This window comes from Chaetura pelagica, unplaced genomic scaffold (assembly GCF_000747805.2).
Source record: "Chaetura pelagica isolate M959 unplaced genomic scaffold, ChaPel_1.0 scaffold7, whole genome shotgun sequence".
Classification (NCBI taxonomy): domain Eukaryota; kingdom Metazoa; phylum Chordata; class Aves; order Apodiformes; family Apodidae; genus Chaetura; species Chaetura pelagica.
In genome coordinates, this window is record NW_009953920.1 from 2,290,282 (window position 1) to 2,314,232 (window position 23,951).

A 23,951-nucleotide genomic window follows, 5' to 3' on the forward strand; every position below is an offset into this window, starting at 1 on the left:
TATGAGGAAAGGCTGAGGGAGCTGGGTCTCTTTAGCTTGGAGAAAAGGAGACTGAGGGGTGACCTCATCGATGTTTACAAATATGTTAAGGGTGAGTGTCAGGAGGACAGAGCCAGGCTTTTTTCAGTGATGTCCAGTGATAGGACAAGGGGCAATGGGTGCAAACTGGAGCATAGGATGTTCCATGTGAATATCAGAAAAAACTTCTTTACTGTGAGAGTGACAGAGCCCTGGGACAGGCTGCCCAGAGAGGTTGTGGAGTCTCCTTCACTGGAGACATTAAAAACCCACCTGGACAAGTTCCTGTGTGATGTGCTCTGGGTGACCCTGCTCTGGCAGGGGGGTTGGACTAGATGATCTTTCGAGGTCCCTTCCAACCCCTAAGATTCTGTGATTCTGTGTGTCTAAAATTATTGATATACTCATAGATTGGTTTGTATTTAATTTGCTCCACAGGGACAAATAATAAAAAACATTGTGTCTTTATTTAGAACATTATGAGTTAATTTTTAAATAAGTGCCTGTGGATTTTTGTCTGCACAACACACATTATGTTCTATGGGAGTTCTGCAGCTACAAAGCCCCACTTAAAATTTGGACAGTATATACCAGAGTGTTTCTAAGCTACACTGCAGGTGAAATTAACCCAGACAGAGAAGCTAAAGTTTTAAAGTGGAAAAAATGTAAGATGATTTCACATGTAGAAAAAAGTGTTCTAAAACCTAAGATTCATAGAAAGAGAAGATTGAAACCTAGAAGAAAAGACATCTGTTGAGAAATGAATGTCATCTATGTGATTGACTGAATAGATCTCTTTTTCAGAGTAGTTCTGCCACTGGAATTAGGCTGAGCAAATGCTTAGCTCCTTAGAAAAGTAGTCAGATCACTTAAATTAAGTCGAATAAATATTGATGTAGAAGCCAGATTGCTCTGCACAAACAGGTTGAAAAATATGTAATTTTATTATATAATAATTTGTAAGTCCTAAATCACAAGATCATTATGGTTTGGCTTTACATCACCTCACCGAATCATAGGAGTTTTTTCATATTCCTGCCATTATACTTGAATTCCTTACCAGTTTCCTGTGTGCTTCTCCTTACATCCTAGAGAGCTACCTGGGATGAGAAGAATAATTGAGTTATCTACCTTCTTCCAGATTTCCAAGCTTTTGGTCTGAAGAAAGGAATGTTCTTCAATCCAGATCCTTACCTGAAGATTTCCATCCAGCCTGGAAAACATAGCATCTTCCCAGCCCTTCCTCATCATGGACAGGAGAAGAGATCTAAGATCATATGTAATACTGTTAACCCAGTCTGGCAAGGAGAGGTAAGCACTCTGAGTGTTGCCATGAGAATTCAGACTTTTCTTAAAACATGGAAATTGCTCTAGCAGTATCCTTTTTTTTTTTTTTTTTTTCCCCTTCCTGAATTTCTTTCTTGGCTAAATACTTTTTGACCTAACCATGCTTGATGTATTTAATGACTTCTTGTCTTAATGCAAAAGGCTTAATTAGCTACAAAGATGAATGACCCATTAAAACATGCAGTATGGCTTGTACTTTGTGAATTTAATTTATGAAGTTGTTAAATATTCAAGGCAGTTGTCATTCAGAATTGAAAAATAAACTTGGTCAGTGTGAAAGGCTGCTGCTATATTGTTATAGTTTTCTTACTTGGAGAGGAGACATAATATAAAGCAGAACAGGTTTAGCAGATACATAAAAAGAATCTCTGTGATTGAAAAGTGTCAGTGGCAACATAAATTAAAGGTAACTTTGGCATATTTGCCCATCACCTTGAAGAAATACTCTCCAGTCTGCTGCTGCTTGTTGGAAATTAATGAGATCTGTGAGTTCAATTGCTGCCTGCTGTTTCTAAATTACATGCAAAATGGCAACAGACAGCAAAGAATAAGGGATCCCTTTGGAATTAAAGGAGCCTGACATAATGGGTGTGATTTACTGGTGTTCCCTGTCAGACAAATGTCTCTGCTGCAGGAAAGAGTAAAATCGAGTAAATAGACTAAATAGATTTATTCACATGAAAATGCAAATCGTAAAGTAATTTAGGGATAATGAGGTCAAACTGTATAGATGTGAAAGTGGAAGTGTGGAAAAAAGACAGCAGAAATGTCACTGAATAGTCCTACATGGAGGAGGATGGTCAAGGAACTAGGTGCCACATCAGGTTATGTGGCAGGTGAGCCTATGTGGGGGAGGTTACATGGCAGGAGGGGATGACCTTGAATCTAGTCTGGGAAAAAAAGCCTTCTAACAGGACTTAATTAACTGGAATGCCCTGTCATCAGGAATCCACCAAGCCATAATTTCTCTATGGCTCCAAGCATTAGATGTATCTGAGGGGTCCCAGGTCAAGCTGAGGGACTGGATCTGACATGGAGGATCAGGGAGTTGGCAGAGATCTTTCAGTGAAGTGCATAAGACACAGGCCTAGAGGCAGGCAGGCATGAAGGGGAAACTTGCTGTATGTATAGCACACTCAGTATGTGATTGTGGGAGCTGGCAGCAAGTATGGATGCCAGGAGTTGACACTCCAGGGAGGACCCAGGATGTGGCTACAGTCCCACCATTCTGCATCAGCCAGAGTTAACTGCTGAGGTGACACACAAGCTATCCTTATCCAAAGAGGGATGTAGCAGCTGTGCTGATGAAGCCTGAAAGTAGAACCCAATACTGACCAGAAGTCTTCTCTTGGCAAAGACAACCCTCCAACAATGCAACTTGTCACTTCAAGGTCCTTTTGCACTGCTGTAAGAGGAAATAACCAAAGAGTAAGAACGTGGCCCTGATAAAATGTCAAGGATGTGTTCTCCTCAGGCCATGTGGGATGGCTGAGTTTCTGGGATGACATTTCTTTTCCAGTGAAGTTCAGCAGAAGGAAAAGGAGAAATAATGTAGTGGCTTAATTATGGACATCAGCAAGTGAAAGAGCACAGATGGCTTCCAGCTTCTCTGTTCAGCCTCCTGGTTTTCATGATTGTGTGGGTGCTGCTTCTCCCTTTCTGTTGTTAGTCTGTTAGTGGCTAAGAAGTCTAAAATAGCCAAGCTGTCATTCAACATGTTCTCATTCTGCATTCTCTTCAGCTGATGTTGAGATGCTTATGAATCCCTTCAGATCTATTATGTAGATGCAGTCTGTGCACATCAGCTGGTCTGATGTTTGCTTTGGTACTGAAAGTCCACATTGGTTTCAGTTGCACAGGGGACCTGATTTTCTTAAACTTTGTCCACTTGCAGGGCAAGGGGAGAAGGAAGATTGCAAACTGTTGCTGAATCCTGGTGATAGTCATTCTTCCATCCACCCTTTTCACTGATGGATATGAATATATGAAGTGAAAAATATTGAGGAATCATAGACATTTCATTAAATAGATCAGTCTGTTTTCAAAAAAAAAAATATTTTAGGCAATATATTATTTTAGAAGGGTGATTCTTTCCTCAGGTTCTCCATCACTACAAATAAACAGAAGGCAGATGTTTTGGGTGGGGGGTTTTTTTCAGATGAATGACATATCTCATTTGATTTGGCTGCTAAACTTGAAAAGATCTGGAATAGGGAAATAAAACTATAGAAATAGCTGCAGTCTAGCATCTTTATGTGTATTCTTGATTACTCTTGAACAAATTGAGAATTTAAAGCATTGGCTCAGTTTTGCAGGGCCTCAACACCAAAATAAAGTCCTACGGACTGAGAGATTATTCATTTAGTTATATTGGTTCAGCCTGGTATTCCTCTTGATATACTTACCAGGTATGAGTTCTATCTGCGGAGTAACCACTTGCCCACAGGAACACTCTGGGAGCACTGTGATACCTCAGGCAATTTTCCAACTCTGTCATGTAATATTGATGACAATTTCATAGACCATACTGTTTAGCAGGAGTTATCCTGACTTAAAACTATTCTTCCATTGCTCTCTTTTGCACTACTTGGTACAAGAAGACATTTGGAAAAGAAAATGTCTCACTGAGAAAGAAGAGTAGCATGTGATATTTTGACACTGCAGCAGGGCTCTGCATGAGGTGAAAGAGCCCTCACACTGAAAATTGTTAACTTAGACAGGTTAAAGCCCCGGTGATATCTTCTGCTGGTAGATGGGTCATTCTGTGATGTTCCTAAACGTTTTCACATGCTCACAGAAGCATAAGACTGGATTCTGCTAAGCCAAAGTGCTGAATATTGCCATGTGCAACAGTGACAAATGAGAAGTGCTTTGGGGGAGATCCAGATGAGCTACTGATGGTGCCCAGACCTCTACATGGTCAATGCGAATAGTAGACAGATGCAGAAAATAAAAACAAGTGTCTTCAGACAGGGAACTAGTTACTGAATCAGGATTAATGGTCCCAATTGTTTTCTTACTCCTGGCCCTCCTTTCAAACTGGTGCATTCTTCTGCAACATCTGTACTGTTAAGTGAAAGATGTGAGTTCCTGGAAACTGCATGCCACTGGACAGCTCGACTCTAAACTCCTAGGTTGAGCAGACATTGTGATGACCATTCACACAGTTGCAGGAGCATAGTGGGTAAGTTTTCCTACCGTGCTGATTTGAGGTAAAACAGAAAGCAAATCTCAGAAGGTAATGCCCACTTCACAGATCTTCTGTACATCTAACAGAATTGAGAAGGGTAAATGTCGATCACATCTCTTATAATATTGATATTAGAAAAATAATTATACTATTCCCATATTGTTTCATAGGGGGATCAATGTGTCTGCTGTCACATTCTATGGAAAAAGCTCCTTTAAGAAGATGTAATTTGCCAGGAAGCAGTGAAGTGATAGTTCAAACAAGCAATAGAGGATCATAAGCAACAAAGCAAAGTGGTTTAAAAAGTCATTGACATACCAGCTGGTTAGCAAATTCTTGTGATGGTTGATAAAGTACATCAGGCCTCTGGACTTTCCCTTAGACATATTTATGGTATTTCTTTCTTAACTGTGACAGTTTGAGCTAATTCTTCCTTCAGGTTTTGTTCATTTACAAGCAAGTGGAAAGAGACCCTCAAGGAATGTGCAGTGAGATGACTTTAAAAACTGGCTGTTGTGACCATCCAGCATATTTTAAGTAGTAGGAAGTGTCATCTGTTAAATGACACACTGAATTTCAGCTCTGATAATTCTGTCTCTGGATTCAGATTGCCTGAAGTGGGAGCTGAGGCACAAAATAGTGTTTCGAGTTGCTTTTTTATCACTCTGAAGATAGCTACATTTCATTGGTAAATTAATTAATGTATATAAACAGAGGTGTTTAGTGATCTATGGCAAGAGCACTTCACAAAAAGTAGTTAATATGTCAGATCAGATAAACAGAACTAAAAGTATTTTCACACATGTAACTTTCACTCTCTGCACCTCTGATAACCCACAACCTTTCAGAAATACTGCACTTGAATATATTCTCACATAACCTGTCTCTTCAGATTACTAACAGAAAATCAGAGGAAGAAAACAGGGGCTTGAATGCCAGCAGGAGGTGGTTTGGGGAGAGGGGGCTTCTGTGGTGGAGACTTGTCAGTGATAGAAACATTGGGTTTGGATGCTGCCTGCAGGAGTGCCAGAATTGACACAAATACAGCTGACTGACTGAATGCAGGTTTGCAACTGCTTTTCCTGTGATGCAAATTTATAACTGATTCTGTGGTCGTGAATGGTTGGACTGGTGTGTGATGGATCACTCAGCAGTACTGCAACTGAAAGATGTTTTGTCAGAGTAGCCAGATCATGCAATATGGGGTTTCAGTTAGCTCTGCTTCTCTGGAGGCTTCATGTTGGCTGATATGTTGAGTGCTAACTGATGTACACAAACCTAAAGTGATGCAAGCACAGGATACTTGATCAAAGATTAATCTTTCCAGAAAAAAATTAAACCATACTTTAATATAGCTGAATCAAATGTATGAATTTAAATCAAAGCAGATAATGTTTGACTGGATTTTTATCTAATATTCAGAGCACTAGATACTGGCAGCCCAAGCCTTTACAGGATCACTGTGTGGTTTCACCAGAAGTCCAAAATTAAAAATGCAACAGGAACATCATACTGATTGAACTACCTATTTAACGTAGATAACCCTTTCCCCCTTCTACTGGCAAGTACAAAAGAATCTACTGCAGAAACTTGGAGGCCTTTACACCTAAAGTGTAAATCCGGTAGAGGTGCATTAAAATCCAGGTCCTGGATTCAGTAGGAGTTTTGCCAAAGATGTCATTGGGACTGAGTAAAGCCTTGTGGGTGGTAGCTTCACTGTAGAACATTCCTGCACATGTGGCCAGGTAAAGTGTAAAATACAGTATGGCTACATGGAGAAGCTGCGATTTTACAGCTGCAGTTTTTTTGTTATCTAGTCATGACTGAAGTATCAAAGCCCAAGACAACTTCAGCTTCTTCAGGAGTGGGTTACAGTGTGAAAAATAAATGTCTATTTTTGTTTTTATTATGTTATTCTTCTAGAAATGCATTTTAATTGTATCTTCTGCATCTAGAAGACTATCAGTCTTGCTAATCTTGTGTATTAGTGCTCGTGAGAGTTTTCAAAGGTTTTCAGTCTATTCAGTGCTAATAAATTTGTAGACAGTGGATGAGAGATTAAGAAAAACCCTGACTCTTTAAGCAGTGTTTGCACTTGATTTATCCGGAAGTTCTTTTATATTTTGAATGTGTCAGGGGTAAACTTTGCCATTAATGTAGTAGGAGGCATCTTGCAAAAAATTCACAAATGTGGAATTGTGGAATACATTAAATAGATGGGAAGGGCTTATTTTATTCCTTGTTTCCATGACAGAGAGGTACTGAATCTGAGGGGGAAATTTAGAAAGCAAATTTGCTGAGCACCCTATCCAACTTTGAGGAAGTTAAATAGAAAAGATTGAATTAGACCCTAGAGCATCAGCATGTATTTCTGTGCATCCCTTTTGCTGTAGAAGAAAAGCGTTGTGCCACACCAGAATAAGGCATCTCATTGGATCTAGCACCCTGAGGTCACTGCTGAATTTCACAACTGTCTTGGAATACGTGTTGGCACTTCCTCAGGCTTTGGCAGCAGAGGAGCTCTGTGTTTGATACTGCTGACCCTGCAATATTTTGCATTGTCATTGAGGAGTCCTATAGTAAGTTTCAGAAACTGGAATTCCCCACGAGCTTATCCAGTTGTTTGTGTTACTAACATTGTCTGGGACAATAGTGATACCTAGAGGAAGATTTTGAATGGTGAGCAGTATGATGCAGATGGAGAGCAGAGAGTGCATTAAGAGTGCAATTGTTCTGCTGGAATATTTGAAATTAAACACCCACTAATTAAATATTCAGCTGAAAGACTAAATCTGTCTTTGTCCATCAAATGTAATTTACAGCCTTTTAAGATTTACTTCTGTTTGTACCATCCCTGTGGCATGATGGATATTGCAAATAGATTTTCTTTTTTAATTATATTTCTAATTCAACTCCAAATCTAGAACCTAGTTCTTCCTGTCACCAATGTATTAATTTACCTTCCTTTTCCCAGTTTTTACTGACTGTTTTTAAAGAACCTGAATTGCACTTAACTTGTCTAATTGATGCTGATGGACATATTCTGTTCATTTCAACAACTTCCTTGATAGTGTTATTGAGAACTGATCACTGTGATTTATCAATATTCAAGGATGCAAGTAATGTTGATAAAAATAAAACATGGGAATTTATCAACATCATTACTTGGCTTTCTGTGAAAAATTAAGAAAATAAATAATCTTGTGTGTAAAATCATTGTTGTGTCTGGAAGCACTGAAAAGTAGATTACTGTCTGAAACACCTTCAGGGGTGTTTACTACAGTGTTTTCAGATCTTTCTTCAGGATGGGAGTAATAATGTAAGATCAGGTTTGTGTTTAGGTCATTGAAATGGCATGAGAGGATGCATATGACAACTGATCCTAGGTAGCTTTGATTTGTGTCTCTGAGAGGGAATCTGCAGAAGGTGGCTGTGTAAAATCTGTGTAAATGAGAGGACAATCTTAATTACTTACTACTGACCAGAGACAAAGCTGATGATAATGCTGCTTAGCCCAAGAAGGCTTATTATGTTGATGTGGTTCTCTCCATCATGTCCCTTTTGCTTTCCCCTCTCCTTCCCTTCTCTGCATTTCTGTGGAAATACTTCATTACAGCTTGTTGAGTTTTGGTGCCCAAGAAAATGGCTGGGACATTTTAAGGCTGTGCCTGGTACAGATTCTGCAGGGCCTAGTAAGATGTGCTATAATCCTGCAAGTTTTCTCTTAGTGAGGAACTAAGTTTCTCTCTCCTATCCTACTGCCTCTTTTCATTAAACATGTAGGAACAAAACAACCATTGGATCTTCTGCCACTTTTAACAAGTGGGACAGGCATTGAGAAATGGCTTAAGTGGGGAAAGTAGAGAGACCAAATAGCTTTGCTTCCAGGGCAAGCCCCTCTCCTCCTAGCCATCATACTTCCAGAGGGATGCGAGAACACCCAAAAAGGATTTAATTGAAGCAAATACTGAGAAACTAATACCAACTTGTTCTGTAGAACATGGTTCTTAACCTTTCAATGGTTCCATCTACAATAGTATTTCTGTTCCACTTAGGGGAACAGTTCTAAAGCAAATCTCCTGATCTCCCCACTAAAGACACTGCTTGACAGTCTTAAAGTGCATGGACTGAATTACTCTTAGCAGAAAGCAAGCCAAGAGTTGTGCTTCAGGAGTACACCTAAAACTTTTCAGACTATCCCAGAAGTTCAATCCAGAGCACCAGCCTTGAGTTATTTCATGGTAAAACCTTTGCAACACGACTGGATGTGGTCATCGGGTACACAGCACCAGCTGCTTTGCTCTTCAGATCTGCTTCTGTTGTGCCACATGTCATCTTAATGCAGATATGGCCAAGGTATTCCAGGGACCAGGAAACATCAGCCTCCACAAGGCTGCTTTACCATTGCTCATAACCTGTACTGTTGTTTTTCCCCAGTATGCCATGGATCTTCAGTCATTCCTTGTGTTCAGACTTTTTGCTCGTACCTTCCTTTTAGGAGTACACCTGACAGATAACCATTGCTTGTAGCAGTCCTAATATGTTTCTAGAGGAAAATGAAAAGGTCTTCTCTCCTGCTGGAGCTCAGCACTCAGAGCTTCCCTGCATTCTCTTTCAAAGCCCCTAACTCTGAAGGGGTTTCCAGCCTGGGATTCTTCCAGAACAGACACAGGGTCAGCTGGCTGACCACCTCATCCTTCCAGTGGTGCTGCTCACTGTGAGGGTGTCTGTGATCTTGTCTGCATCTGACCTATAAACAGGAGCCCTCTCATCCGTAGCCAGTAAGGAACAGACAAGGGGAGACAGCTGATACACTACATGGACAGGATAAGGCCTGAGACTGTTTCCAGGGCCAGGCACCCTGTGAGAAACAGGTTATTCCTAATGATAATGTCTTGGCAGTTCTGTTGAGGCAATCTGCCATTTCCTCTGTGGCATGTGCTGTGTCATGTATCATGTCAAGTTCTAAGAGTCATTTTGTACAAAGCAGCAGTAGATGTGATATGCAGGGTAATGCACTGTGACTAATGCAACATTATAGGTAATTACTGGTTTGTGCTAATCAGAGAATAGAGATTTAACTTCTTGTTTCTTATCTATTCATCCACAGACTGCTGTAGATGAGCTATAAATTGTGGGTCCAGTGATACCTTCTAAGAGGTTTTTTCTCCCCACATTTTAAATAATGCATTTTACTTGAATTTTGGTTAGTGATCAAGTAAAAACATCAAGTTCTAGCCATCACAACTTTTCTGGATTGTTCTTCCCAGGTGTCCTGTTTTCTGATGTTATCCAAATAAATACATAAACAGTCATTGGACAAAATATTTTCCATGGGTGGGGCTTTAGCCTTGAAACTATAGGTGTTTTGGGAGATGAGTTTGCACCTTTGTTGAAAGCCATTACTTCTGTTGAGAGGTTTTTGTATTGAAGTACAAAGAAAGTTTCAGATGAAGTCACAAATCAGATCCATGCAGCCATTATCAAGTTTGGTGGACCTCTGGGCAGCTGGAGAGGCTGAACCTTTTGAAGAAGTTAAGTTAGAACATCAGAATTTAAAAATGCTAAAAATTATATTTTTCACTTTGTTCTTTTTGAAAAAAAAGCCCGTTTATGTAAACTTCAGTACACCCTTCTACAGTTAGTCTCAGTATAAACTTTAATGAGTGTCTTCAGATTCCAGCAGGTTCTTGACCAGTCTTACAGAGTTTGCACTACAAGTTGTAATACAAGGAACTTGAATTTTTATGGAGAAAACCCCAACCAATGAACAAGCCCACAAAATTAGCTGTGTCCCCAGTGAAAATACACAGGTCAAAGGTTCCTGTCTTAGGTTGTGAAAAAAAATGCCTGGTAGCCAATGCCAGTTGCAAAACAAAAGAATGTGGCTTCAAGAAGAGAGTGTCAGAAAAATCAGAAGTCCTCTTTGAATAGTATATTTGGGCTTATTGTAATAAGGTTTTTATATTCTTGTTTTTCTCTGCAACCATGATGTTATACTTCTTTTTAATGTAAAAGCATAATGTCCAAGTTAATTCTGTAATACTAATAGTTGTGATAACAAGAAAAGTTCCAAATAACAGAAGACTTACAGTAAAAATAATTATAGCAACATCAAAAAACAGCAGAAGACTTATTCTTAAAATGCAGCACTTATGGTTTTCAGTGGTGTAGTTTGTGGGCACATGTAAGAAGCCCCATCAAGCTTTCCTCATCCTGAAGATAATTGATTTTTATTTTTGTTGTGATCTTACAGCCTCATTTTCTTGCTCCTCCTTGGGATGAGTCATCTTTACAAACTGACCATTGTTCTGTGACAATTAGCAAATATTAGGCAAGAAAAGGATGTCATTTATTACAGCAGTGTTATAAAACTAATGTGCTATGTTAGTTATATTGGAGAAGACCATGAAATGCAGGGTCCTTTCTCTTCTAGACAGCTAGGATAGAAAAGGCCAAGATTCAAACAGTGTGAATGCAGCCAATATTTTGTGGCTAAAAAGCAGAGGCCAGCACTTGTCAAAAAAAGGTGAAGGAAGGTAGAAATTAGGGTTTGATGATGATTTGCTTCCGCATCTGAAGCAGACAGGCTCAACTTTAAAAGTCACAAGAACCTGCAGATTTTTAGAAGTCATTGGTGACTTTTGAAAATGAGTTTATAAATATCTGAGTTCTCCAACTTAGATGTTTTGCTGGGACCAGTTTTTCAAAAGGCCAGAGGCCAGTGTGTTCTGCAAACAAGGATTCCTTCAAGCTTTTCAATGCAGTTGTCCTGAGCCTGAGGCATCTGCAGTCAGGGATTGCCTTAGAAAAATCTTGCCCATTAAGGATTAAACTAGATGAAAGCAACAGCAGGGAAAAGTGCTTAGGTAATGGAAAACTGAATGATGTAAAACTATCATTTCTTTACAAGCTGTACAGACGCATTTCAGTGAGTTCACTTTTGATCTCAAACTGCAGTTGTTTCCAAATGGCAAAACCCTTATGCTCTGTCACAGGACACTTCTGGTCGTAAAGGCTTAATTGTGTTTCCAAGATGCTGCTGTTTTTATACATAGACAGACCAGAACTGTCTCCTAAAAGAAGCATTTGAGAACTCTGATCATAGACCAGAGTCTCGTCCCAGGCAGTTTCATGTATCCCCAAATGCAACATGGTTGGCAGTTGATAAAATCAGAAAATGATTTTAAAGGTTGCATGGAATATCCTGGCATTTGTACATCTGAGAGGCACATTTGTTCAAGGAAGAAAGGACATTTCCTTTGGTTGATTCCAACACACCTTGCTCCATGTCTCCAGACTCTCTGCTCATGTGCTGATAATTGCTCTGACAAATGTCAGTGTGTTTCTTGTGCAAGAAAGGAACTGTCAGACTTGGTTCCAACTGATACTGTGGAAACAAATGTCCATGCAGATTCTGATTTGCTTCAAGACAAAATGTTAATCACATAGGAAGGTGCAGAACATTAACCTACATTTCATTTTCCACATGTGAACAGTTCAGTCTTCACCTGTGTGTGTGTGTGTGTGCTCTACCCTACAGACACTTTTTTTACAATTTAAGTGTCAACAGAATAACAGTGGATAATTCATTAAATTGCAAATTGCTGTACAGTACAATAACCTCATTCAGTTAAAAGTTAATTCCCTTCTACTTTTCTAGTAAGTGTCATGAAGTGGCAGTTACCCAAGGTTTTTAGCAGGTGGAACAGCAATGGTAATACACCTTATTTTTATAAGGCAACTTTCAGTATACATGTGGAAATACTGTTGTCCTCTTTGTTAGGCTTAGTCTCTGGGGTAAGCTGTTCTAGAGATGTTGAGGAAAATGCTTTACAAAATAATGCTCTAGCTATTATTTGAATTGTATTTCTCGGATTATTTGCATGCTTGTAGGACCTGATTAACAGAATATCCCGCTCACATTGGTTTCACTTGAAGCTGTTTTAACTAGGCATTTCTGAAAATGAGATAATGATTCAATGAAGCAAGCAATTTAGGGCTTAACTCCAGGCCTCAGCAACCCAGCACATGATTCTGTTATGAAGATTGCTTTTGGCAGCAGGAAAGCTAGCAAATCCGTTCATCCATCTCAATATTCACTTACTACAGAAATTGTCTTCCAGTTCAATACTGACCTTAAAAGTAGGTGAACAGGAATCTTTACAGTTTTTCTACTGATGCACACCTCAGCAGAGGTGTGCCTTTTTTGATTGATTATATTCTAGTAGTAGCAGATCTGTTTGGAAAAAGGATTCAGTGACCTGTATTCCCAGCTCCTGGTCTGTACTGAATTTAGCCACTTCATGAGCAAGCAAGACCAAGTTATCTGATATATTTGCTTTTCACTGGTGTTCCTAAATAGATCTTTGCTTTTCTTATGGGATGATCCTGACATCCCCAGGTACCATAATGCTCCCATGCTTGGAAGATACACTCATGGACTTCCTTTGCTCCTGCAACCTAAAGCGTCACCCTCCTTGTTCCTACCTCAGGTTTGCATGCACACAGTCTCTGAAAGCTTATTGAAACATTATTTACAAATAAAAAATAGATGTTCTTAAAACCAGATTGGCTGAGGTGGGAATAATATGTTGCAAAGTACTTGGTTGCAACAACAGTTTTAGATGGTGCCATTCCAATCTTCTTCAGTATCATTTGTTCCCGTTCCCTAAGCTGTGGCTTACCTTCTCATTTTAGTCTTTGTGGGATTGTGCTGTGAACCAGGTTAGGAGATTGATCCAAATAAACAGTCTATTCAGACTTCTTCCATTTTATGTTGGGGCAGGGATGAGCAAGAGAGAGAGAGATTCCAAGACTCTGATCTGAAAACTTTGATCAAGTATCTTTCACCTCATTGGGTTCACACTTGTCAATAGCTGAGGTGTGCCTTACAGCTGAAGTTCCACAAATAGCCCGCCAGGTGCAAAGAGGACTAATTTCACTTGGAAGGAAATGCTGACTAAACATCTCTCCAGGCTGCCAGTCCAGTTGTACTTTCATGGCGCTATTTAAAGTCTTTAGAACTTGGGGGCGGGTGAGGAGGGAAGGAAAAACAAAACAAAGCAACATAATGTGTGTACTACTACATCTAGCTTGATAATAATTGCTGGGGCAGAGTTAATTAGATTTCTGTGGGTGTGTTGATTGTCCTTTCATCGGTGAGCATTCTTTAGGTTGGTTGGTTTTATCATGGCAGCATACATGAGTAAATGAAATTTCTGCATTCCCCAGGCCTGATTCTGCAGCATCACACAGCAACTGTAGGGTGCTTTCACCTGCCTGCTTTGAGACCAACCTGCTTTATTTTGCAGGCCTGTGCCTTGGAGTCCAAGGACTGTTTCTGTCCTGTCAAAAAGTCAGAGACTTACAGAAATCAATGAGCTGCTAGCAGCTGTGTATTGTTGTGGCCTGACCACCTACTTCATGTTCTGTGCTCTTCCTGTATTGCAGCAATTCAGCTTTGTCTCCCTGCCCACGGATGTCCTGGAAATTGAAGTTAAAGACAAATTTGCAAAGAGCCGACCGATCATCAAGCGTTTCCTGGGAAAACTCTCCATGCCAGTTCAACGCCTCTTGGAAAGACATGCCATAGGGTAAATTTGCTACTTCTGCTACTTTCCATTGTTTAGCAAGTGTGCTCCTGTTTTGAGGTCCCTGTTAATAATGTATCATCATAGTTGATATGATGATGTTCAGGAGATTTATTAAACTGACACTTGTCTGAATAATTATGTTGGTCTTAATCAGAATTTATAGGACTATGGGCCTGACAAAGAATTTCCTCTGTAACCCTATCCATTGCATTTTGAAAAGTGAGAGCTGGCATTTAGGAAAGACAATTGTTTTGTGTGTGTCATGGCTGTGAATCTGGAGAGTGCAATATTTTCAATTTGAATATTATTTTAATGTTATCAACAGGCTGTTCTCAAGTTTTAGGGAATTACCTATGGGCTAAAATCATGCCAGATCTGTTCCTCCTCCTTTTAATTTCTGGATAGTGGAAACATTATTTAAAAAATGTATGTGGCACATTGTAATGAAATCTTGCTAACTCGACTCTGCTTCCAAGGAATAACCAGTTCACTTGAGCCCCCCAGCCCTGTGCTGCTTCCCCTTTGTGTGAAAGTCCTGGAAAGGTGTATGGTTTCAAAGCAACACAACCAACTTGAGGAAAACTGATAGTATGCAACCTAAGCCAAAAAGTTGGCTCTCAACTTTAAGGTTCAGACCTTGACGAGCAGAGAAAGAAAGTAATCTACTGAGGAAGTATAGGCAATGTGGTTTCCAATAGGCATTTTTTAAATTTTATCTCAATTGAGCAGAACAGCAGGAAGCCAAGCTTGTTGGAAATGTTTTTGAACAGCTGGTTAAAAAACTGGCTGTGATATTGACAGCTGAATCTACCAGGAGGAACTAAGCTACCTCCCTGTTTGTCAAGCAGGGAAGATAGATTAGCTTTTTAGAGACCAGATGGAAAAGAACAGCTTGAGGAGGGTTGAGCCCTATAACTGGTATCACTGGCTTCCCTATGTATGAGAAGATTTCTCATCATCTTCTGATTAAATCTTCCTATTTTACTTCCTTATTGTAAACACCCTCTAAGGATATACTTTGCCAAGACCAGTGCCTCCAACCTGTACCTGTATCTGGCTTAGTTTTAATACCATAATGGCTTTTAAATCTCAGGGAAGTTCACTGGGAAGTATACACACAAGTTCAGAAAGAGATCTTCTCATTTATATGAGTTTCTGATGCATGTGAAACTACCCTAGCAAATATATTGGGCCCAACTGGAATTGAACTGTTTCTTCAAAAGATGTGTAAATATTACTATTTAGTAAACCCTTTACACTCAAAAAAATGCTTTGCAAACATTGATTCAGCCTCATTTTGGGCAGCTGGGAAGTTAATCTCTTCTATAGTTTCATTCTGTTCTGAGGGGTGGATGAAGTGTGGCAAAGGGAGGGACCTGCACAAGGACAGAATGGAGTCATTGATCAACCTTGTCAGGAAGGTGTTCTCCTGATATTTCAGCTTCATAGAGGTAAGAGGGGTGGAAATAGATGAAGATCAGTTGTTCAGCCAGCCTGAAAAGAGAAAGTGGTAAGCGGGGACTGGCCTGTACAGGATTTTGATAGAAGGACAGGAAAGCTGAATTTTATACACATGGTGAAGGGAAGGATATGCAGAAATGTGAGGTTCTGCAGAAAGGCAGACATGGTCAGATCATTAGGGAAGTGAAGTCTTGTTACAGTAGCTGAAGTGGGAGTCGTTTGCTTCCCATGTCAGTGTTTTCATATCCATACTGCAGAAGTTCCATTCCCACTGTTCTCTCTCTCTATATATACATACGTGCTTGTGTATCCCAGAAGCCTGTCTTACCCACTGACTCAGCTGTTCCATTGTAATTGAAGACATTGTCCTCTCCTTCTCTGCCATTCGTTCTCTCGTATGCAAGTCAACATGCCCTCATGGCTGGGTTGAATAGCCTTTGAAAATCGTTCTGTATTTCTGTAGGACACAGCAGCTTTATCTATGCACAGCAGACACTGTGAAGGTCATAGTGTATTGTGACAATATTTGTTTTCTTTCAGGGACAGGGTTGTAAGCTACACTCTGGGTCGCAGGCTTCCTACAGATCATGTCAGTGGCCAGCTGCAGTTCCGATTTGAGATAACTTCTTCCATCCATCCAGGTAATTCTCAGTCTTAACCCATTGTTTATCTAGATCTTGGTTTTTTGGCTTTGCATTCTTTCTCTTCAAAAGTTTGAATTCATTCCTGGCTACTCTGGGACTTTAGGTACAGCCATGAACAAAGGAAAGTGCATAAAGTTCCCTGTCACAGGATGCATCGTGAGTCACAACTTATTCCCTGTTTCCCCTTAGCTTAGACCTACTGGTGTCTCGTATCCCCCTGCTCTTGGCTGCTTCAAATACTCTGTCACATCACTGGGAGAGAAGAAGGTGGAAAACTACAGTCTTACCTACTTCCCTGTCTCCTTTCCTAGGGAAGTGCTAGGTGGGCTGTTATTTGTAGCGTCATCTGCATTTGAACACTTCATAAGCAAACATGGAGAATATAATAGTAGAGGTGAATAGAAAGTTTCTAATTTTGAATATTTTTAAGTGGAAAAAGTATAACAAAAAATAATTCAGTGTTCCCCTCCTTCCCTCCCTTTTGGTTTGCTTTTGGTTCACATTCTTTTGTAGTTACTAGGAAGTCACTGTCACAACGGTGTAACTTTGAGCCTTTTCTTGTTAAAGTCTCAGTAGCCTTGCTCAGGGAGTTTTTGCCCTCTCTATGGTAGTGCCCTCGCAGGTACGCTTTGTCAAGCCAATAGCAGCTATTATTAATGTTGTTATTAATGGTTGGAAATTGTGGCCTGCCCCTTGCTGGAAAACTGTGACTATCTGGATGGTGTGGAAGAGCCCAGATTGTCCGACATCTGGGAGGACATGGTGCAGATGAGGATCACGACAAAGGATGTTTTGGGGAAAGTTTCAGGGGTGTGAAAAACAGTTGTATAAGTTTTATGTTGTGGAGTCCTGTTGGCTTTAGCATGGCAAGAAAAATGTCATTAAAGCCTCAGGGAAGACTTCTGTGTAATTCCCATGATATTCCCTCCAATGTCAGTTTGGATCAAAGAGATATTTCTAGAAGGTATTACCCTCAGGTTATGTTGCAGGGAGACAGGGTGCTGCATACAGATTACCAGCATGAGTAAGCCCCATGGTTGTTAAACCCACTGTACAAAGACTGCCTAGCAAAAAAAAAAAAAAAAAAAGAAAGCAGCAATTCTTGATAATTGCTCAGTTGCCCACTCATTTCACTCTGTAATTTATGCTTTTAATTTTCTCAGATTGCTGTGGATGCCTGTGCCTCTGCAGCCAAGCTTCTGGTTCAGTCAACACTTCTTGTTAAAAGAGTAAGTAATTTCTTTTCCTGTCTCATACAGATGACGAAGAGGTTTCTATTAGCGCTGATCCTGAGCCAGCTGACCTCCAGGAAAGCCCTGTGAACAACCCCACAGAGGAAAGCCTCGGTGAGCCTCCATGCCTCAACACGGTGACCTCAGAAAGTACAGCTCCAGAACAGCTAAATGGATACAGTGTGAACAGTGTCGATAGCCCAGGGGCTGTCAGACCACCTGGGGAAGTCAACCAGAACAGCTTAAACGAAGAGCTAGCAGGAGATGGGGAGGTTGATGCAGTTCCAGTTCCCGAGACCGTGGAATCCGTGCCAGAAGTGCTGCGTTCTTTGAGTGCCACGGACCTGATGGAGCAGCTGACTCTGCTGGCCTGCGTGTCTCCCCCTGAGACTGAAGTTAGGGAACATAACCAAGTCAGTTCTGCTACTCAGGGAGAGGATGGAGTCTTGACCAGCGTAGAAGCGTTAGATACCGGCGAGGTGAGTGCAGAAGTGCATGCTGGCAAGGACCTAGAGAAGGGTCAGGAAGAAGAAGAAGGGGCTTCAGCCCAGGAGGCGGCAGACAACAGGCTGCAGCTGAGGAGCACAGCGAAGAGGAAAAACCGGCCGTGCTCTCTGCCGGTGTCCGAGCTGGAGACGGTGATCGCGGCGGCCTGCGGCGAGCCCGAGACCCCTCGCACGCACTACATCCGCATCCACAACCTGCTCCACAGCCTGCCCTCAGCACGGGGCGGCAGTGACGGCGAGGAGGACCAGGGCGGCGGCAACGGTGGAGACACCGAGGAGGAGTCTACAGTCAAGGAGGCGCCGGAGAAGGAGGGGGTCAGTGAGAGCGAGACGGTGGCCGCAGAGCCTCCTCTGGAAAACGATGCTGAGGAGAACTTCAGCCAGAGCACGGTACCTCCCGAGACCTTGGATGAGCAACTCTCTGACTTACATGATGGGCTGTTGGATGGGGAGCACCCCAGGCCAGCAAGCGAGAGCGAGTCGAGCTCCAGGGCCAATGGCGACAACGACTGTGAGACGTGTGACACCTCCTGCTACAGCCCGTCTTGCTACAGCACCTCCTGCTACAGCACCTCCTGCTACAGCACCTCCTGTTACGACAGTAACAACCGCTTCTCCAGCCACACCCGCTTCTCCTCGGTCGACAGTGCAAAGATTTCTGAGAGCACGGTCTTCTCCTCACAGGATGATGATGAGGAGGAGAACAGCGCTTTTGAGTCAGTGCCAGATTCAGTGCAGAGCCCTGAGCTGGACAGGGAGCAAGTGGATGGCTCCTCCCAGTGGCCAGATGAACTAGTAGCTCATGGTGGGAATCCACAAAGAGCCACAGAGGGTCTAGACACCCCAGTAGCAGGTCCAAGCAGCAGAAGAGAAGGTTAGATCCTGAGAATCGATGCTCTGAGGAACCCTGATTATCTGGGTGTCACAGGAGGCATCAGATAATCGAGGTTTCAGACAGCTCACGATTTATTTCGCACAAGTCTGGGGACTGTGAGCTGGGCCAGTTATCGGGGGGGATGGATAATTGAGCCTGAACTTAAAAATCCCAGCAAAACCAAATAAATCAGATGGGGATCTATATATATGGATCCCGGTAGCTTTTCATGCATCATTGTAAAATCAAGATTAACTGCTGTAGTTATGTGGCGGATCAGCATTATCACATCCACCAACTCATTCCTGATTTCCTGGGATTGTTCCATTTCACATCCCTGATGTGCTGCCATGTCTCTACTAGCCTGTGAAAGGACCAGCTTGTGCTTGTCAAAGGGCAGATATGCTGATTTACACCAGCTAAAGGCCTGGGCCAGTTTTTATATATCCTTGGTAGCCGTGCACAGTCATAAGCACAGAGAAATGCAAATATTTGTCTCTTATGAAACCAGTTTTCTAGCCCAAATTCCTCAGGTATCAAACAAACCTACCTCAGCTTTCACAGACCAACAGAGATTTTATTTTTTTTTCCTTAGATACTTGGAAAACTGAACTATCTTGAATAAAACTAATCTCCTTGGCCTTTTCTAGAGATAAAACATTTAAGAAAGTAATTTTTTGTCTTTGTAATTTGGGTACTGTTTTCCCCAGTCCCTCCAAACTGTTACCTTTAGTTCCTCCCTTTGATAGCTCATTTTATGTCATATGGAGTTACATGAAGGATGGGTTTGATCATCATTTCTTCAGCTGTTGTATTGCTTTTCTCCAGTTGAAGAAGTGAAGGCCTCAGCAGCAGCTAAGGAGTATGCAGTGAAGTCAAGAGGTAGTCCCTTGACTTCACCAAAGTAAAATGGCACCAAAAGGACAGCGTTTTTGGGGATCACTGGGAAATGCCAACCAAAGCATCCTTCTGCCTTTTTTTCTCCAGACCAAATTTATTTATCCCCACCTTCCACTGCCACGGACCCTAACCCAGCAGAAAGAGAGGTGTGAGGATGGCCTTACATGCTGGACTGTGTAAAGACTTTGTAGACAGCTGGGCCTAAGCAATTATTTGCTCTGCAGAGCAGAATCTAGCCCAAATAATTGAATTCCCAGAAGTACAGAAACCCAGTTTCCTTACTTGCAGGCAAGGGTCTTGGCATGTGGACAGCATTTATGTGCCAGTATACCTAAAGGGGCACAAGCATGTGTGTGAGATCATCCTTGCAGACTTGGACTGTGTGTACTTTTGAGATGGGATATATGGGGACAGGGTGTCTTCTGCACATGGATTCAGTAGGGGTCTGAGATGGTGCCCCCTGAGCCTGCAGAAAGGGCACTGCAGTGCTCACGGTGGCTTTGCTTTGATGAGCTGAGAGAGAGTATATCTGAAGGACAGCCCAGCTCTTGGCATTCTTGGTCTCACCAGGAGTGCTTTGGTAAATGTGCACGTTGCTTCATAACTTGGCAGCTGTTACAAATACACTAGATGTGGTCACCTCCCTCCACTCCAGGTGACTGACACTACCATGCTTCTTGACTAGGGAAGAGTCAATTATGGTGAGGTAAGTAAAGAAACATAGGTGGGCGATCTGGAAGTTGGTGCTGCAACACCTGTAGTAACAGCACAGCTTTTAAAGCTATGAAAGAAGGAATTTTAGCACTGAGTAATAACTTACATAACTCTGCTGTCTGTTCAAAACATGCAGCAGATGCAACTTAAAGATAGGCCTATACACAAGTGATTTAATGAAGACGTTTTACAGGCCATACGGTATCATCAGAGCACCTAGAAGGGGGAGTATTTTTGCCTCAGTGATTTTTCTTACTTCTGGATGGTATAAGTTGGGTTTTTTTACAGTTTTATACAAAGTTGGCTTCTGCCTTCCAGCTGTTTCTTGTTTAAGAAAAAAATGTCTTTTTTTTGGTTTTGTGGGGGGGGGTTTGGTGGAGTTTTTTGTTTGTTTTTTTCTTTGTTGTTGGGGTTTTTTTTACATTTGATAGCTATATGCTTGGGTTTTTTACATTCACATAGTAGTAAGATTCTGACATTAAAGATGGCTAAACCAGGCAGCCCACAGCAAGTTTGGCTTAGCTGAATTGTCTGGATTTTACATTTGAAGTATCTTCGTGTAATTATCTGGTGATGTTGGGAATGGGAAATACATTTTTTTCCCTAAGCTGCGTCTTCCTGATGTCTGTAAATGTTACATTTATGCAACTTAGATTGTATCTGTATTAGCAGGCCCACATGGAGCTGGAGGTTATAGTGAAAAGCTGTGATCACACATTATGAAAATGTGCCTGTTAGTAGGATAAATAGTCCTGGCTTCTAAGTTTTAAGGTCAGATGAAGAAGGAATCTGAATTCTGAACTTGTGAAGTTTTAATGTGCAGGTTCCTTATTCTCACAGTTAGGTAAAAGATGAGGAATGCTTTTCCATCCTTACTATAACTTAGTTTCTTAAAGAATTGTTTAAACATTGACTGGATCTTAAGTTACTTGATCTTTTCAACAGAACATGAGTTTGGACATTGGGTTAGGTTTTATTTATTTCCTATTTGGATATATAAACATACATACATTAGTGTTTTTAAACTTCCTCTGCACTGTCTACTGTGTGTCTCTCTTTCTTCTTCTTTCCTTCTTCTGTATCTCAGGTCTTCCTTCTTTATCTTGGATCCTTACTATGCCTTACTATCCCTTATTCTTCTTTTCTACCGCCTGTCTTCTACCTATTTCTGGTCCTGCTCTCATTCTCCCTCCTTTCACCCAAGATGGACTCTTTGAATTTTAAAAAATAGGTATAGGAGGGGATGATCTGCTTTTCAGGGACTGCAAAATCCTGCCATTCCAGTCCATTTATACAGTCATTGATCTTTTGGAAAAGCAGAGAAAGATCCTTGGCAGCTTTTAACATTATGTTCAGCTGATGGGGATGAATTAGAAGTTGGAACCAGGATTTTGCATATTCCTGTGAATATCTGCAGAAGCTTGAGTTTGATTGTACATGCACAGTATTTCTCAGAGATCAAGCCTGATTCTTCTCTCGCTTACATGTGTGTCTATGAGTCCAGAATCTGGCCCATAATAGCTTAGGATCAACTCAAAGCTGAGATCAGAGCCTTGACTGCATTATTTTAATAATTCTTTGGCATACAAGTTGTTATTACAATAGTGCCTAAAATAGGAATAACCAGAGCTGCTAGTACACCAGGCTAACCTATTTAGAAATAATCACTTGTTTTACAAGCACATTTTTGAACCACATTGTGAAAACAGTGAATGACTGTCAATGTCTTAAATATCTTGTCCATAGGTGATTGTCCTTTACTCCATAATTCTCAGCCAGTCAGCCAGCTTCCTTCTCTGAGGCCTGACCATCATCACTACCCAACTATCGATGAGCCTCTTCCACCAAGTAAGCCTTAGTTTTTTAATGTATTGCATTTTTCAGCTTTTCCTGTTAACTCAAACAGTGTAGAGGTCAGTATGTCTTTCCAAAGAACCCCATCTGTTCTGTATATACGTTCCCCAGAACCCAAGCAATATGCCCTTTTGTTTCTCTTATTTGATCCTGACTTCAAGTGTTGTCATGTTATTTTGGACAAGCTCCATAACCTCCCTCTACCTTGGCCTGTCTTCTTCCTTACCTACCATGAAATGAAAATAATAACATTTCCCTGTTTCCAGTCGGTGTGTTTAGACTGGAATGAGTGAGTATCTGTCAGGTGTTCCAGAAGCCTCACTATAAAGCTGTCTGGGTGGTGTATCAGCAAAGTACTTGCATTTTTCTGTGACATTTGTTTCCAGGTTTTCCATAACCAACTTCAAAGATGGTTTGGGGTGGCAGTCCCTGTGGTCTGCCAGCTCTGCTTGTAGGTCTAGCAGGAACCCTTTCACAGTCAGGATGCTCCTGGGACAGATAGGTCCAAATCTGAGCAAAGCTAGCAGAAGATGTGAAAAGGCAGCTCATGCAGAGTTATCTTGTTGTACTATCATTGGAGTTGATAATCGGTGAATTTTATGTTCATTGTGGACTGTGATGAGATCTGCAGTTGCGTTGGATAAAAACGAGAGGGCCTTAAATAGCGTGGTCAATTAGCAGGCTGATAATACGGGATTTTTACCACTGAATCAGCTGCTGGAGGTGTTTTCACTTGCTTTCGGTAGCCCTTCCCATGTGTATTCCCGGAGGATTGCCCTGCTTTTTTGCATTAGCGCCAGGCGCCCAGCAGAGCGCACTCTGTGCCCTGCAACGCGCTGCTGAGCACCTTTCAACTTCAGCACAGGATTTAAGGACCCAAAGTGTGCAGCGCCAAGGAAGGAACTCACTTACTTGGCCTGTGGTGCCCTTGACAAACCATGAATCATTTACCAGCCATGCTCTCAGTATTCCCTGTGCTGAAAATAGCCCTGATGCTGGCGTCAGCTGCGCGGTAGCGTGAATGATTCAAATGCCTTCAGCCCAACCAAGTCTTCTTAGAGCCCCACTGTGAATGATGAAATGGGAGTGGTTACCTCTGTAACAGGAAAATATTCCTCTTCCTCCTACTCTTACCCCAACACTTTGTGAATAGGGCACGTTCCCCATTAGATCACTTAATGATAGGATACCAGGTCAGGTAAACAAAACATACTGGGAATTTGTTCCGTATTCTTCCATCACCAATTTAATACATTTTTCTTCTTTCTTATACTTATCCTTACTTCATTAAGCATATAAGTAAGTACATAAGTACTTAATGTAAGTATTTCTACCATTGGTTTCCACAAGGGGTCTCCCAACGGGGTGTAAGGACATGAAATGCAATGTGTGATGATACAGTACAGAAGTGACATCCCTTTCTCAAATTTTATTTTAGCATTTGCACATAGCACTGTTTGTACAATAAAGGCTGACACCGTGGGCTTAAATATATTGTTCTTAATAGGAATAGACAGTACTAAGTTAATTTTGGGGACAAAAAATTGAATTGGATAATATCACCTAGGAATTCTCTTTCCAAAGTCTTCATGAAATTTTAAGAACATTTCAAAAT

The 23,951-nt window shown here is 41.3% G+C and overlaps 1 protein-coding gene across 1 annotated transcript in view; it reads left to right on the plus strand.

Annotated features, from left to right (window-relative positions):
* Positions 1 to 23,951, plus strand: part of HECW1 (HECT, C2 and WW domain containing E3 ubiquitin protein ligase 1) — a 179,916-nt gene that overhangs the window by 89,410 nt on the left and 66,555 nt on the right. The window contains exons 5-9 of the mRNA XM_010001546.1: positions 1,160 to 1,329; positions 14,009 to 14,151; positions 16,153 to 16,253; positions 17,516 to 18,868; positions 22,229 to 22,330. Of these exons, the coding sequence (XP_009999848.1) occupies positions 1,160 to 1,329; positions 14,009 to 14,151; positions 16,153 to 16,253; positions 17,516 to 18,868; positions 22,229 to 22,330 (1,869 nt within the window). The remainder of the gene's footprint in view (positions 1 to 1,159; positions 1,330 to 14,008; positions 14,152 to 16,152; positions 16,254 to 17,515; positions 18,869 to 22,228; positions 22,331 to 23,951) is intronic.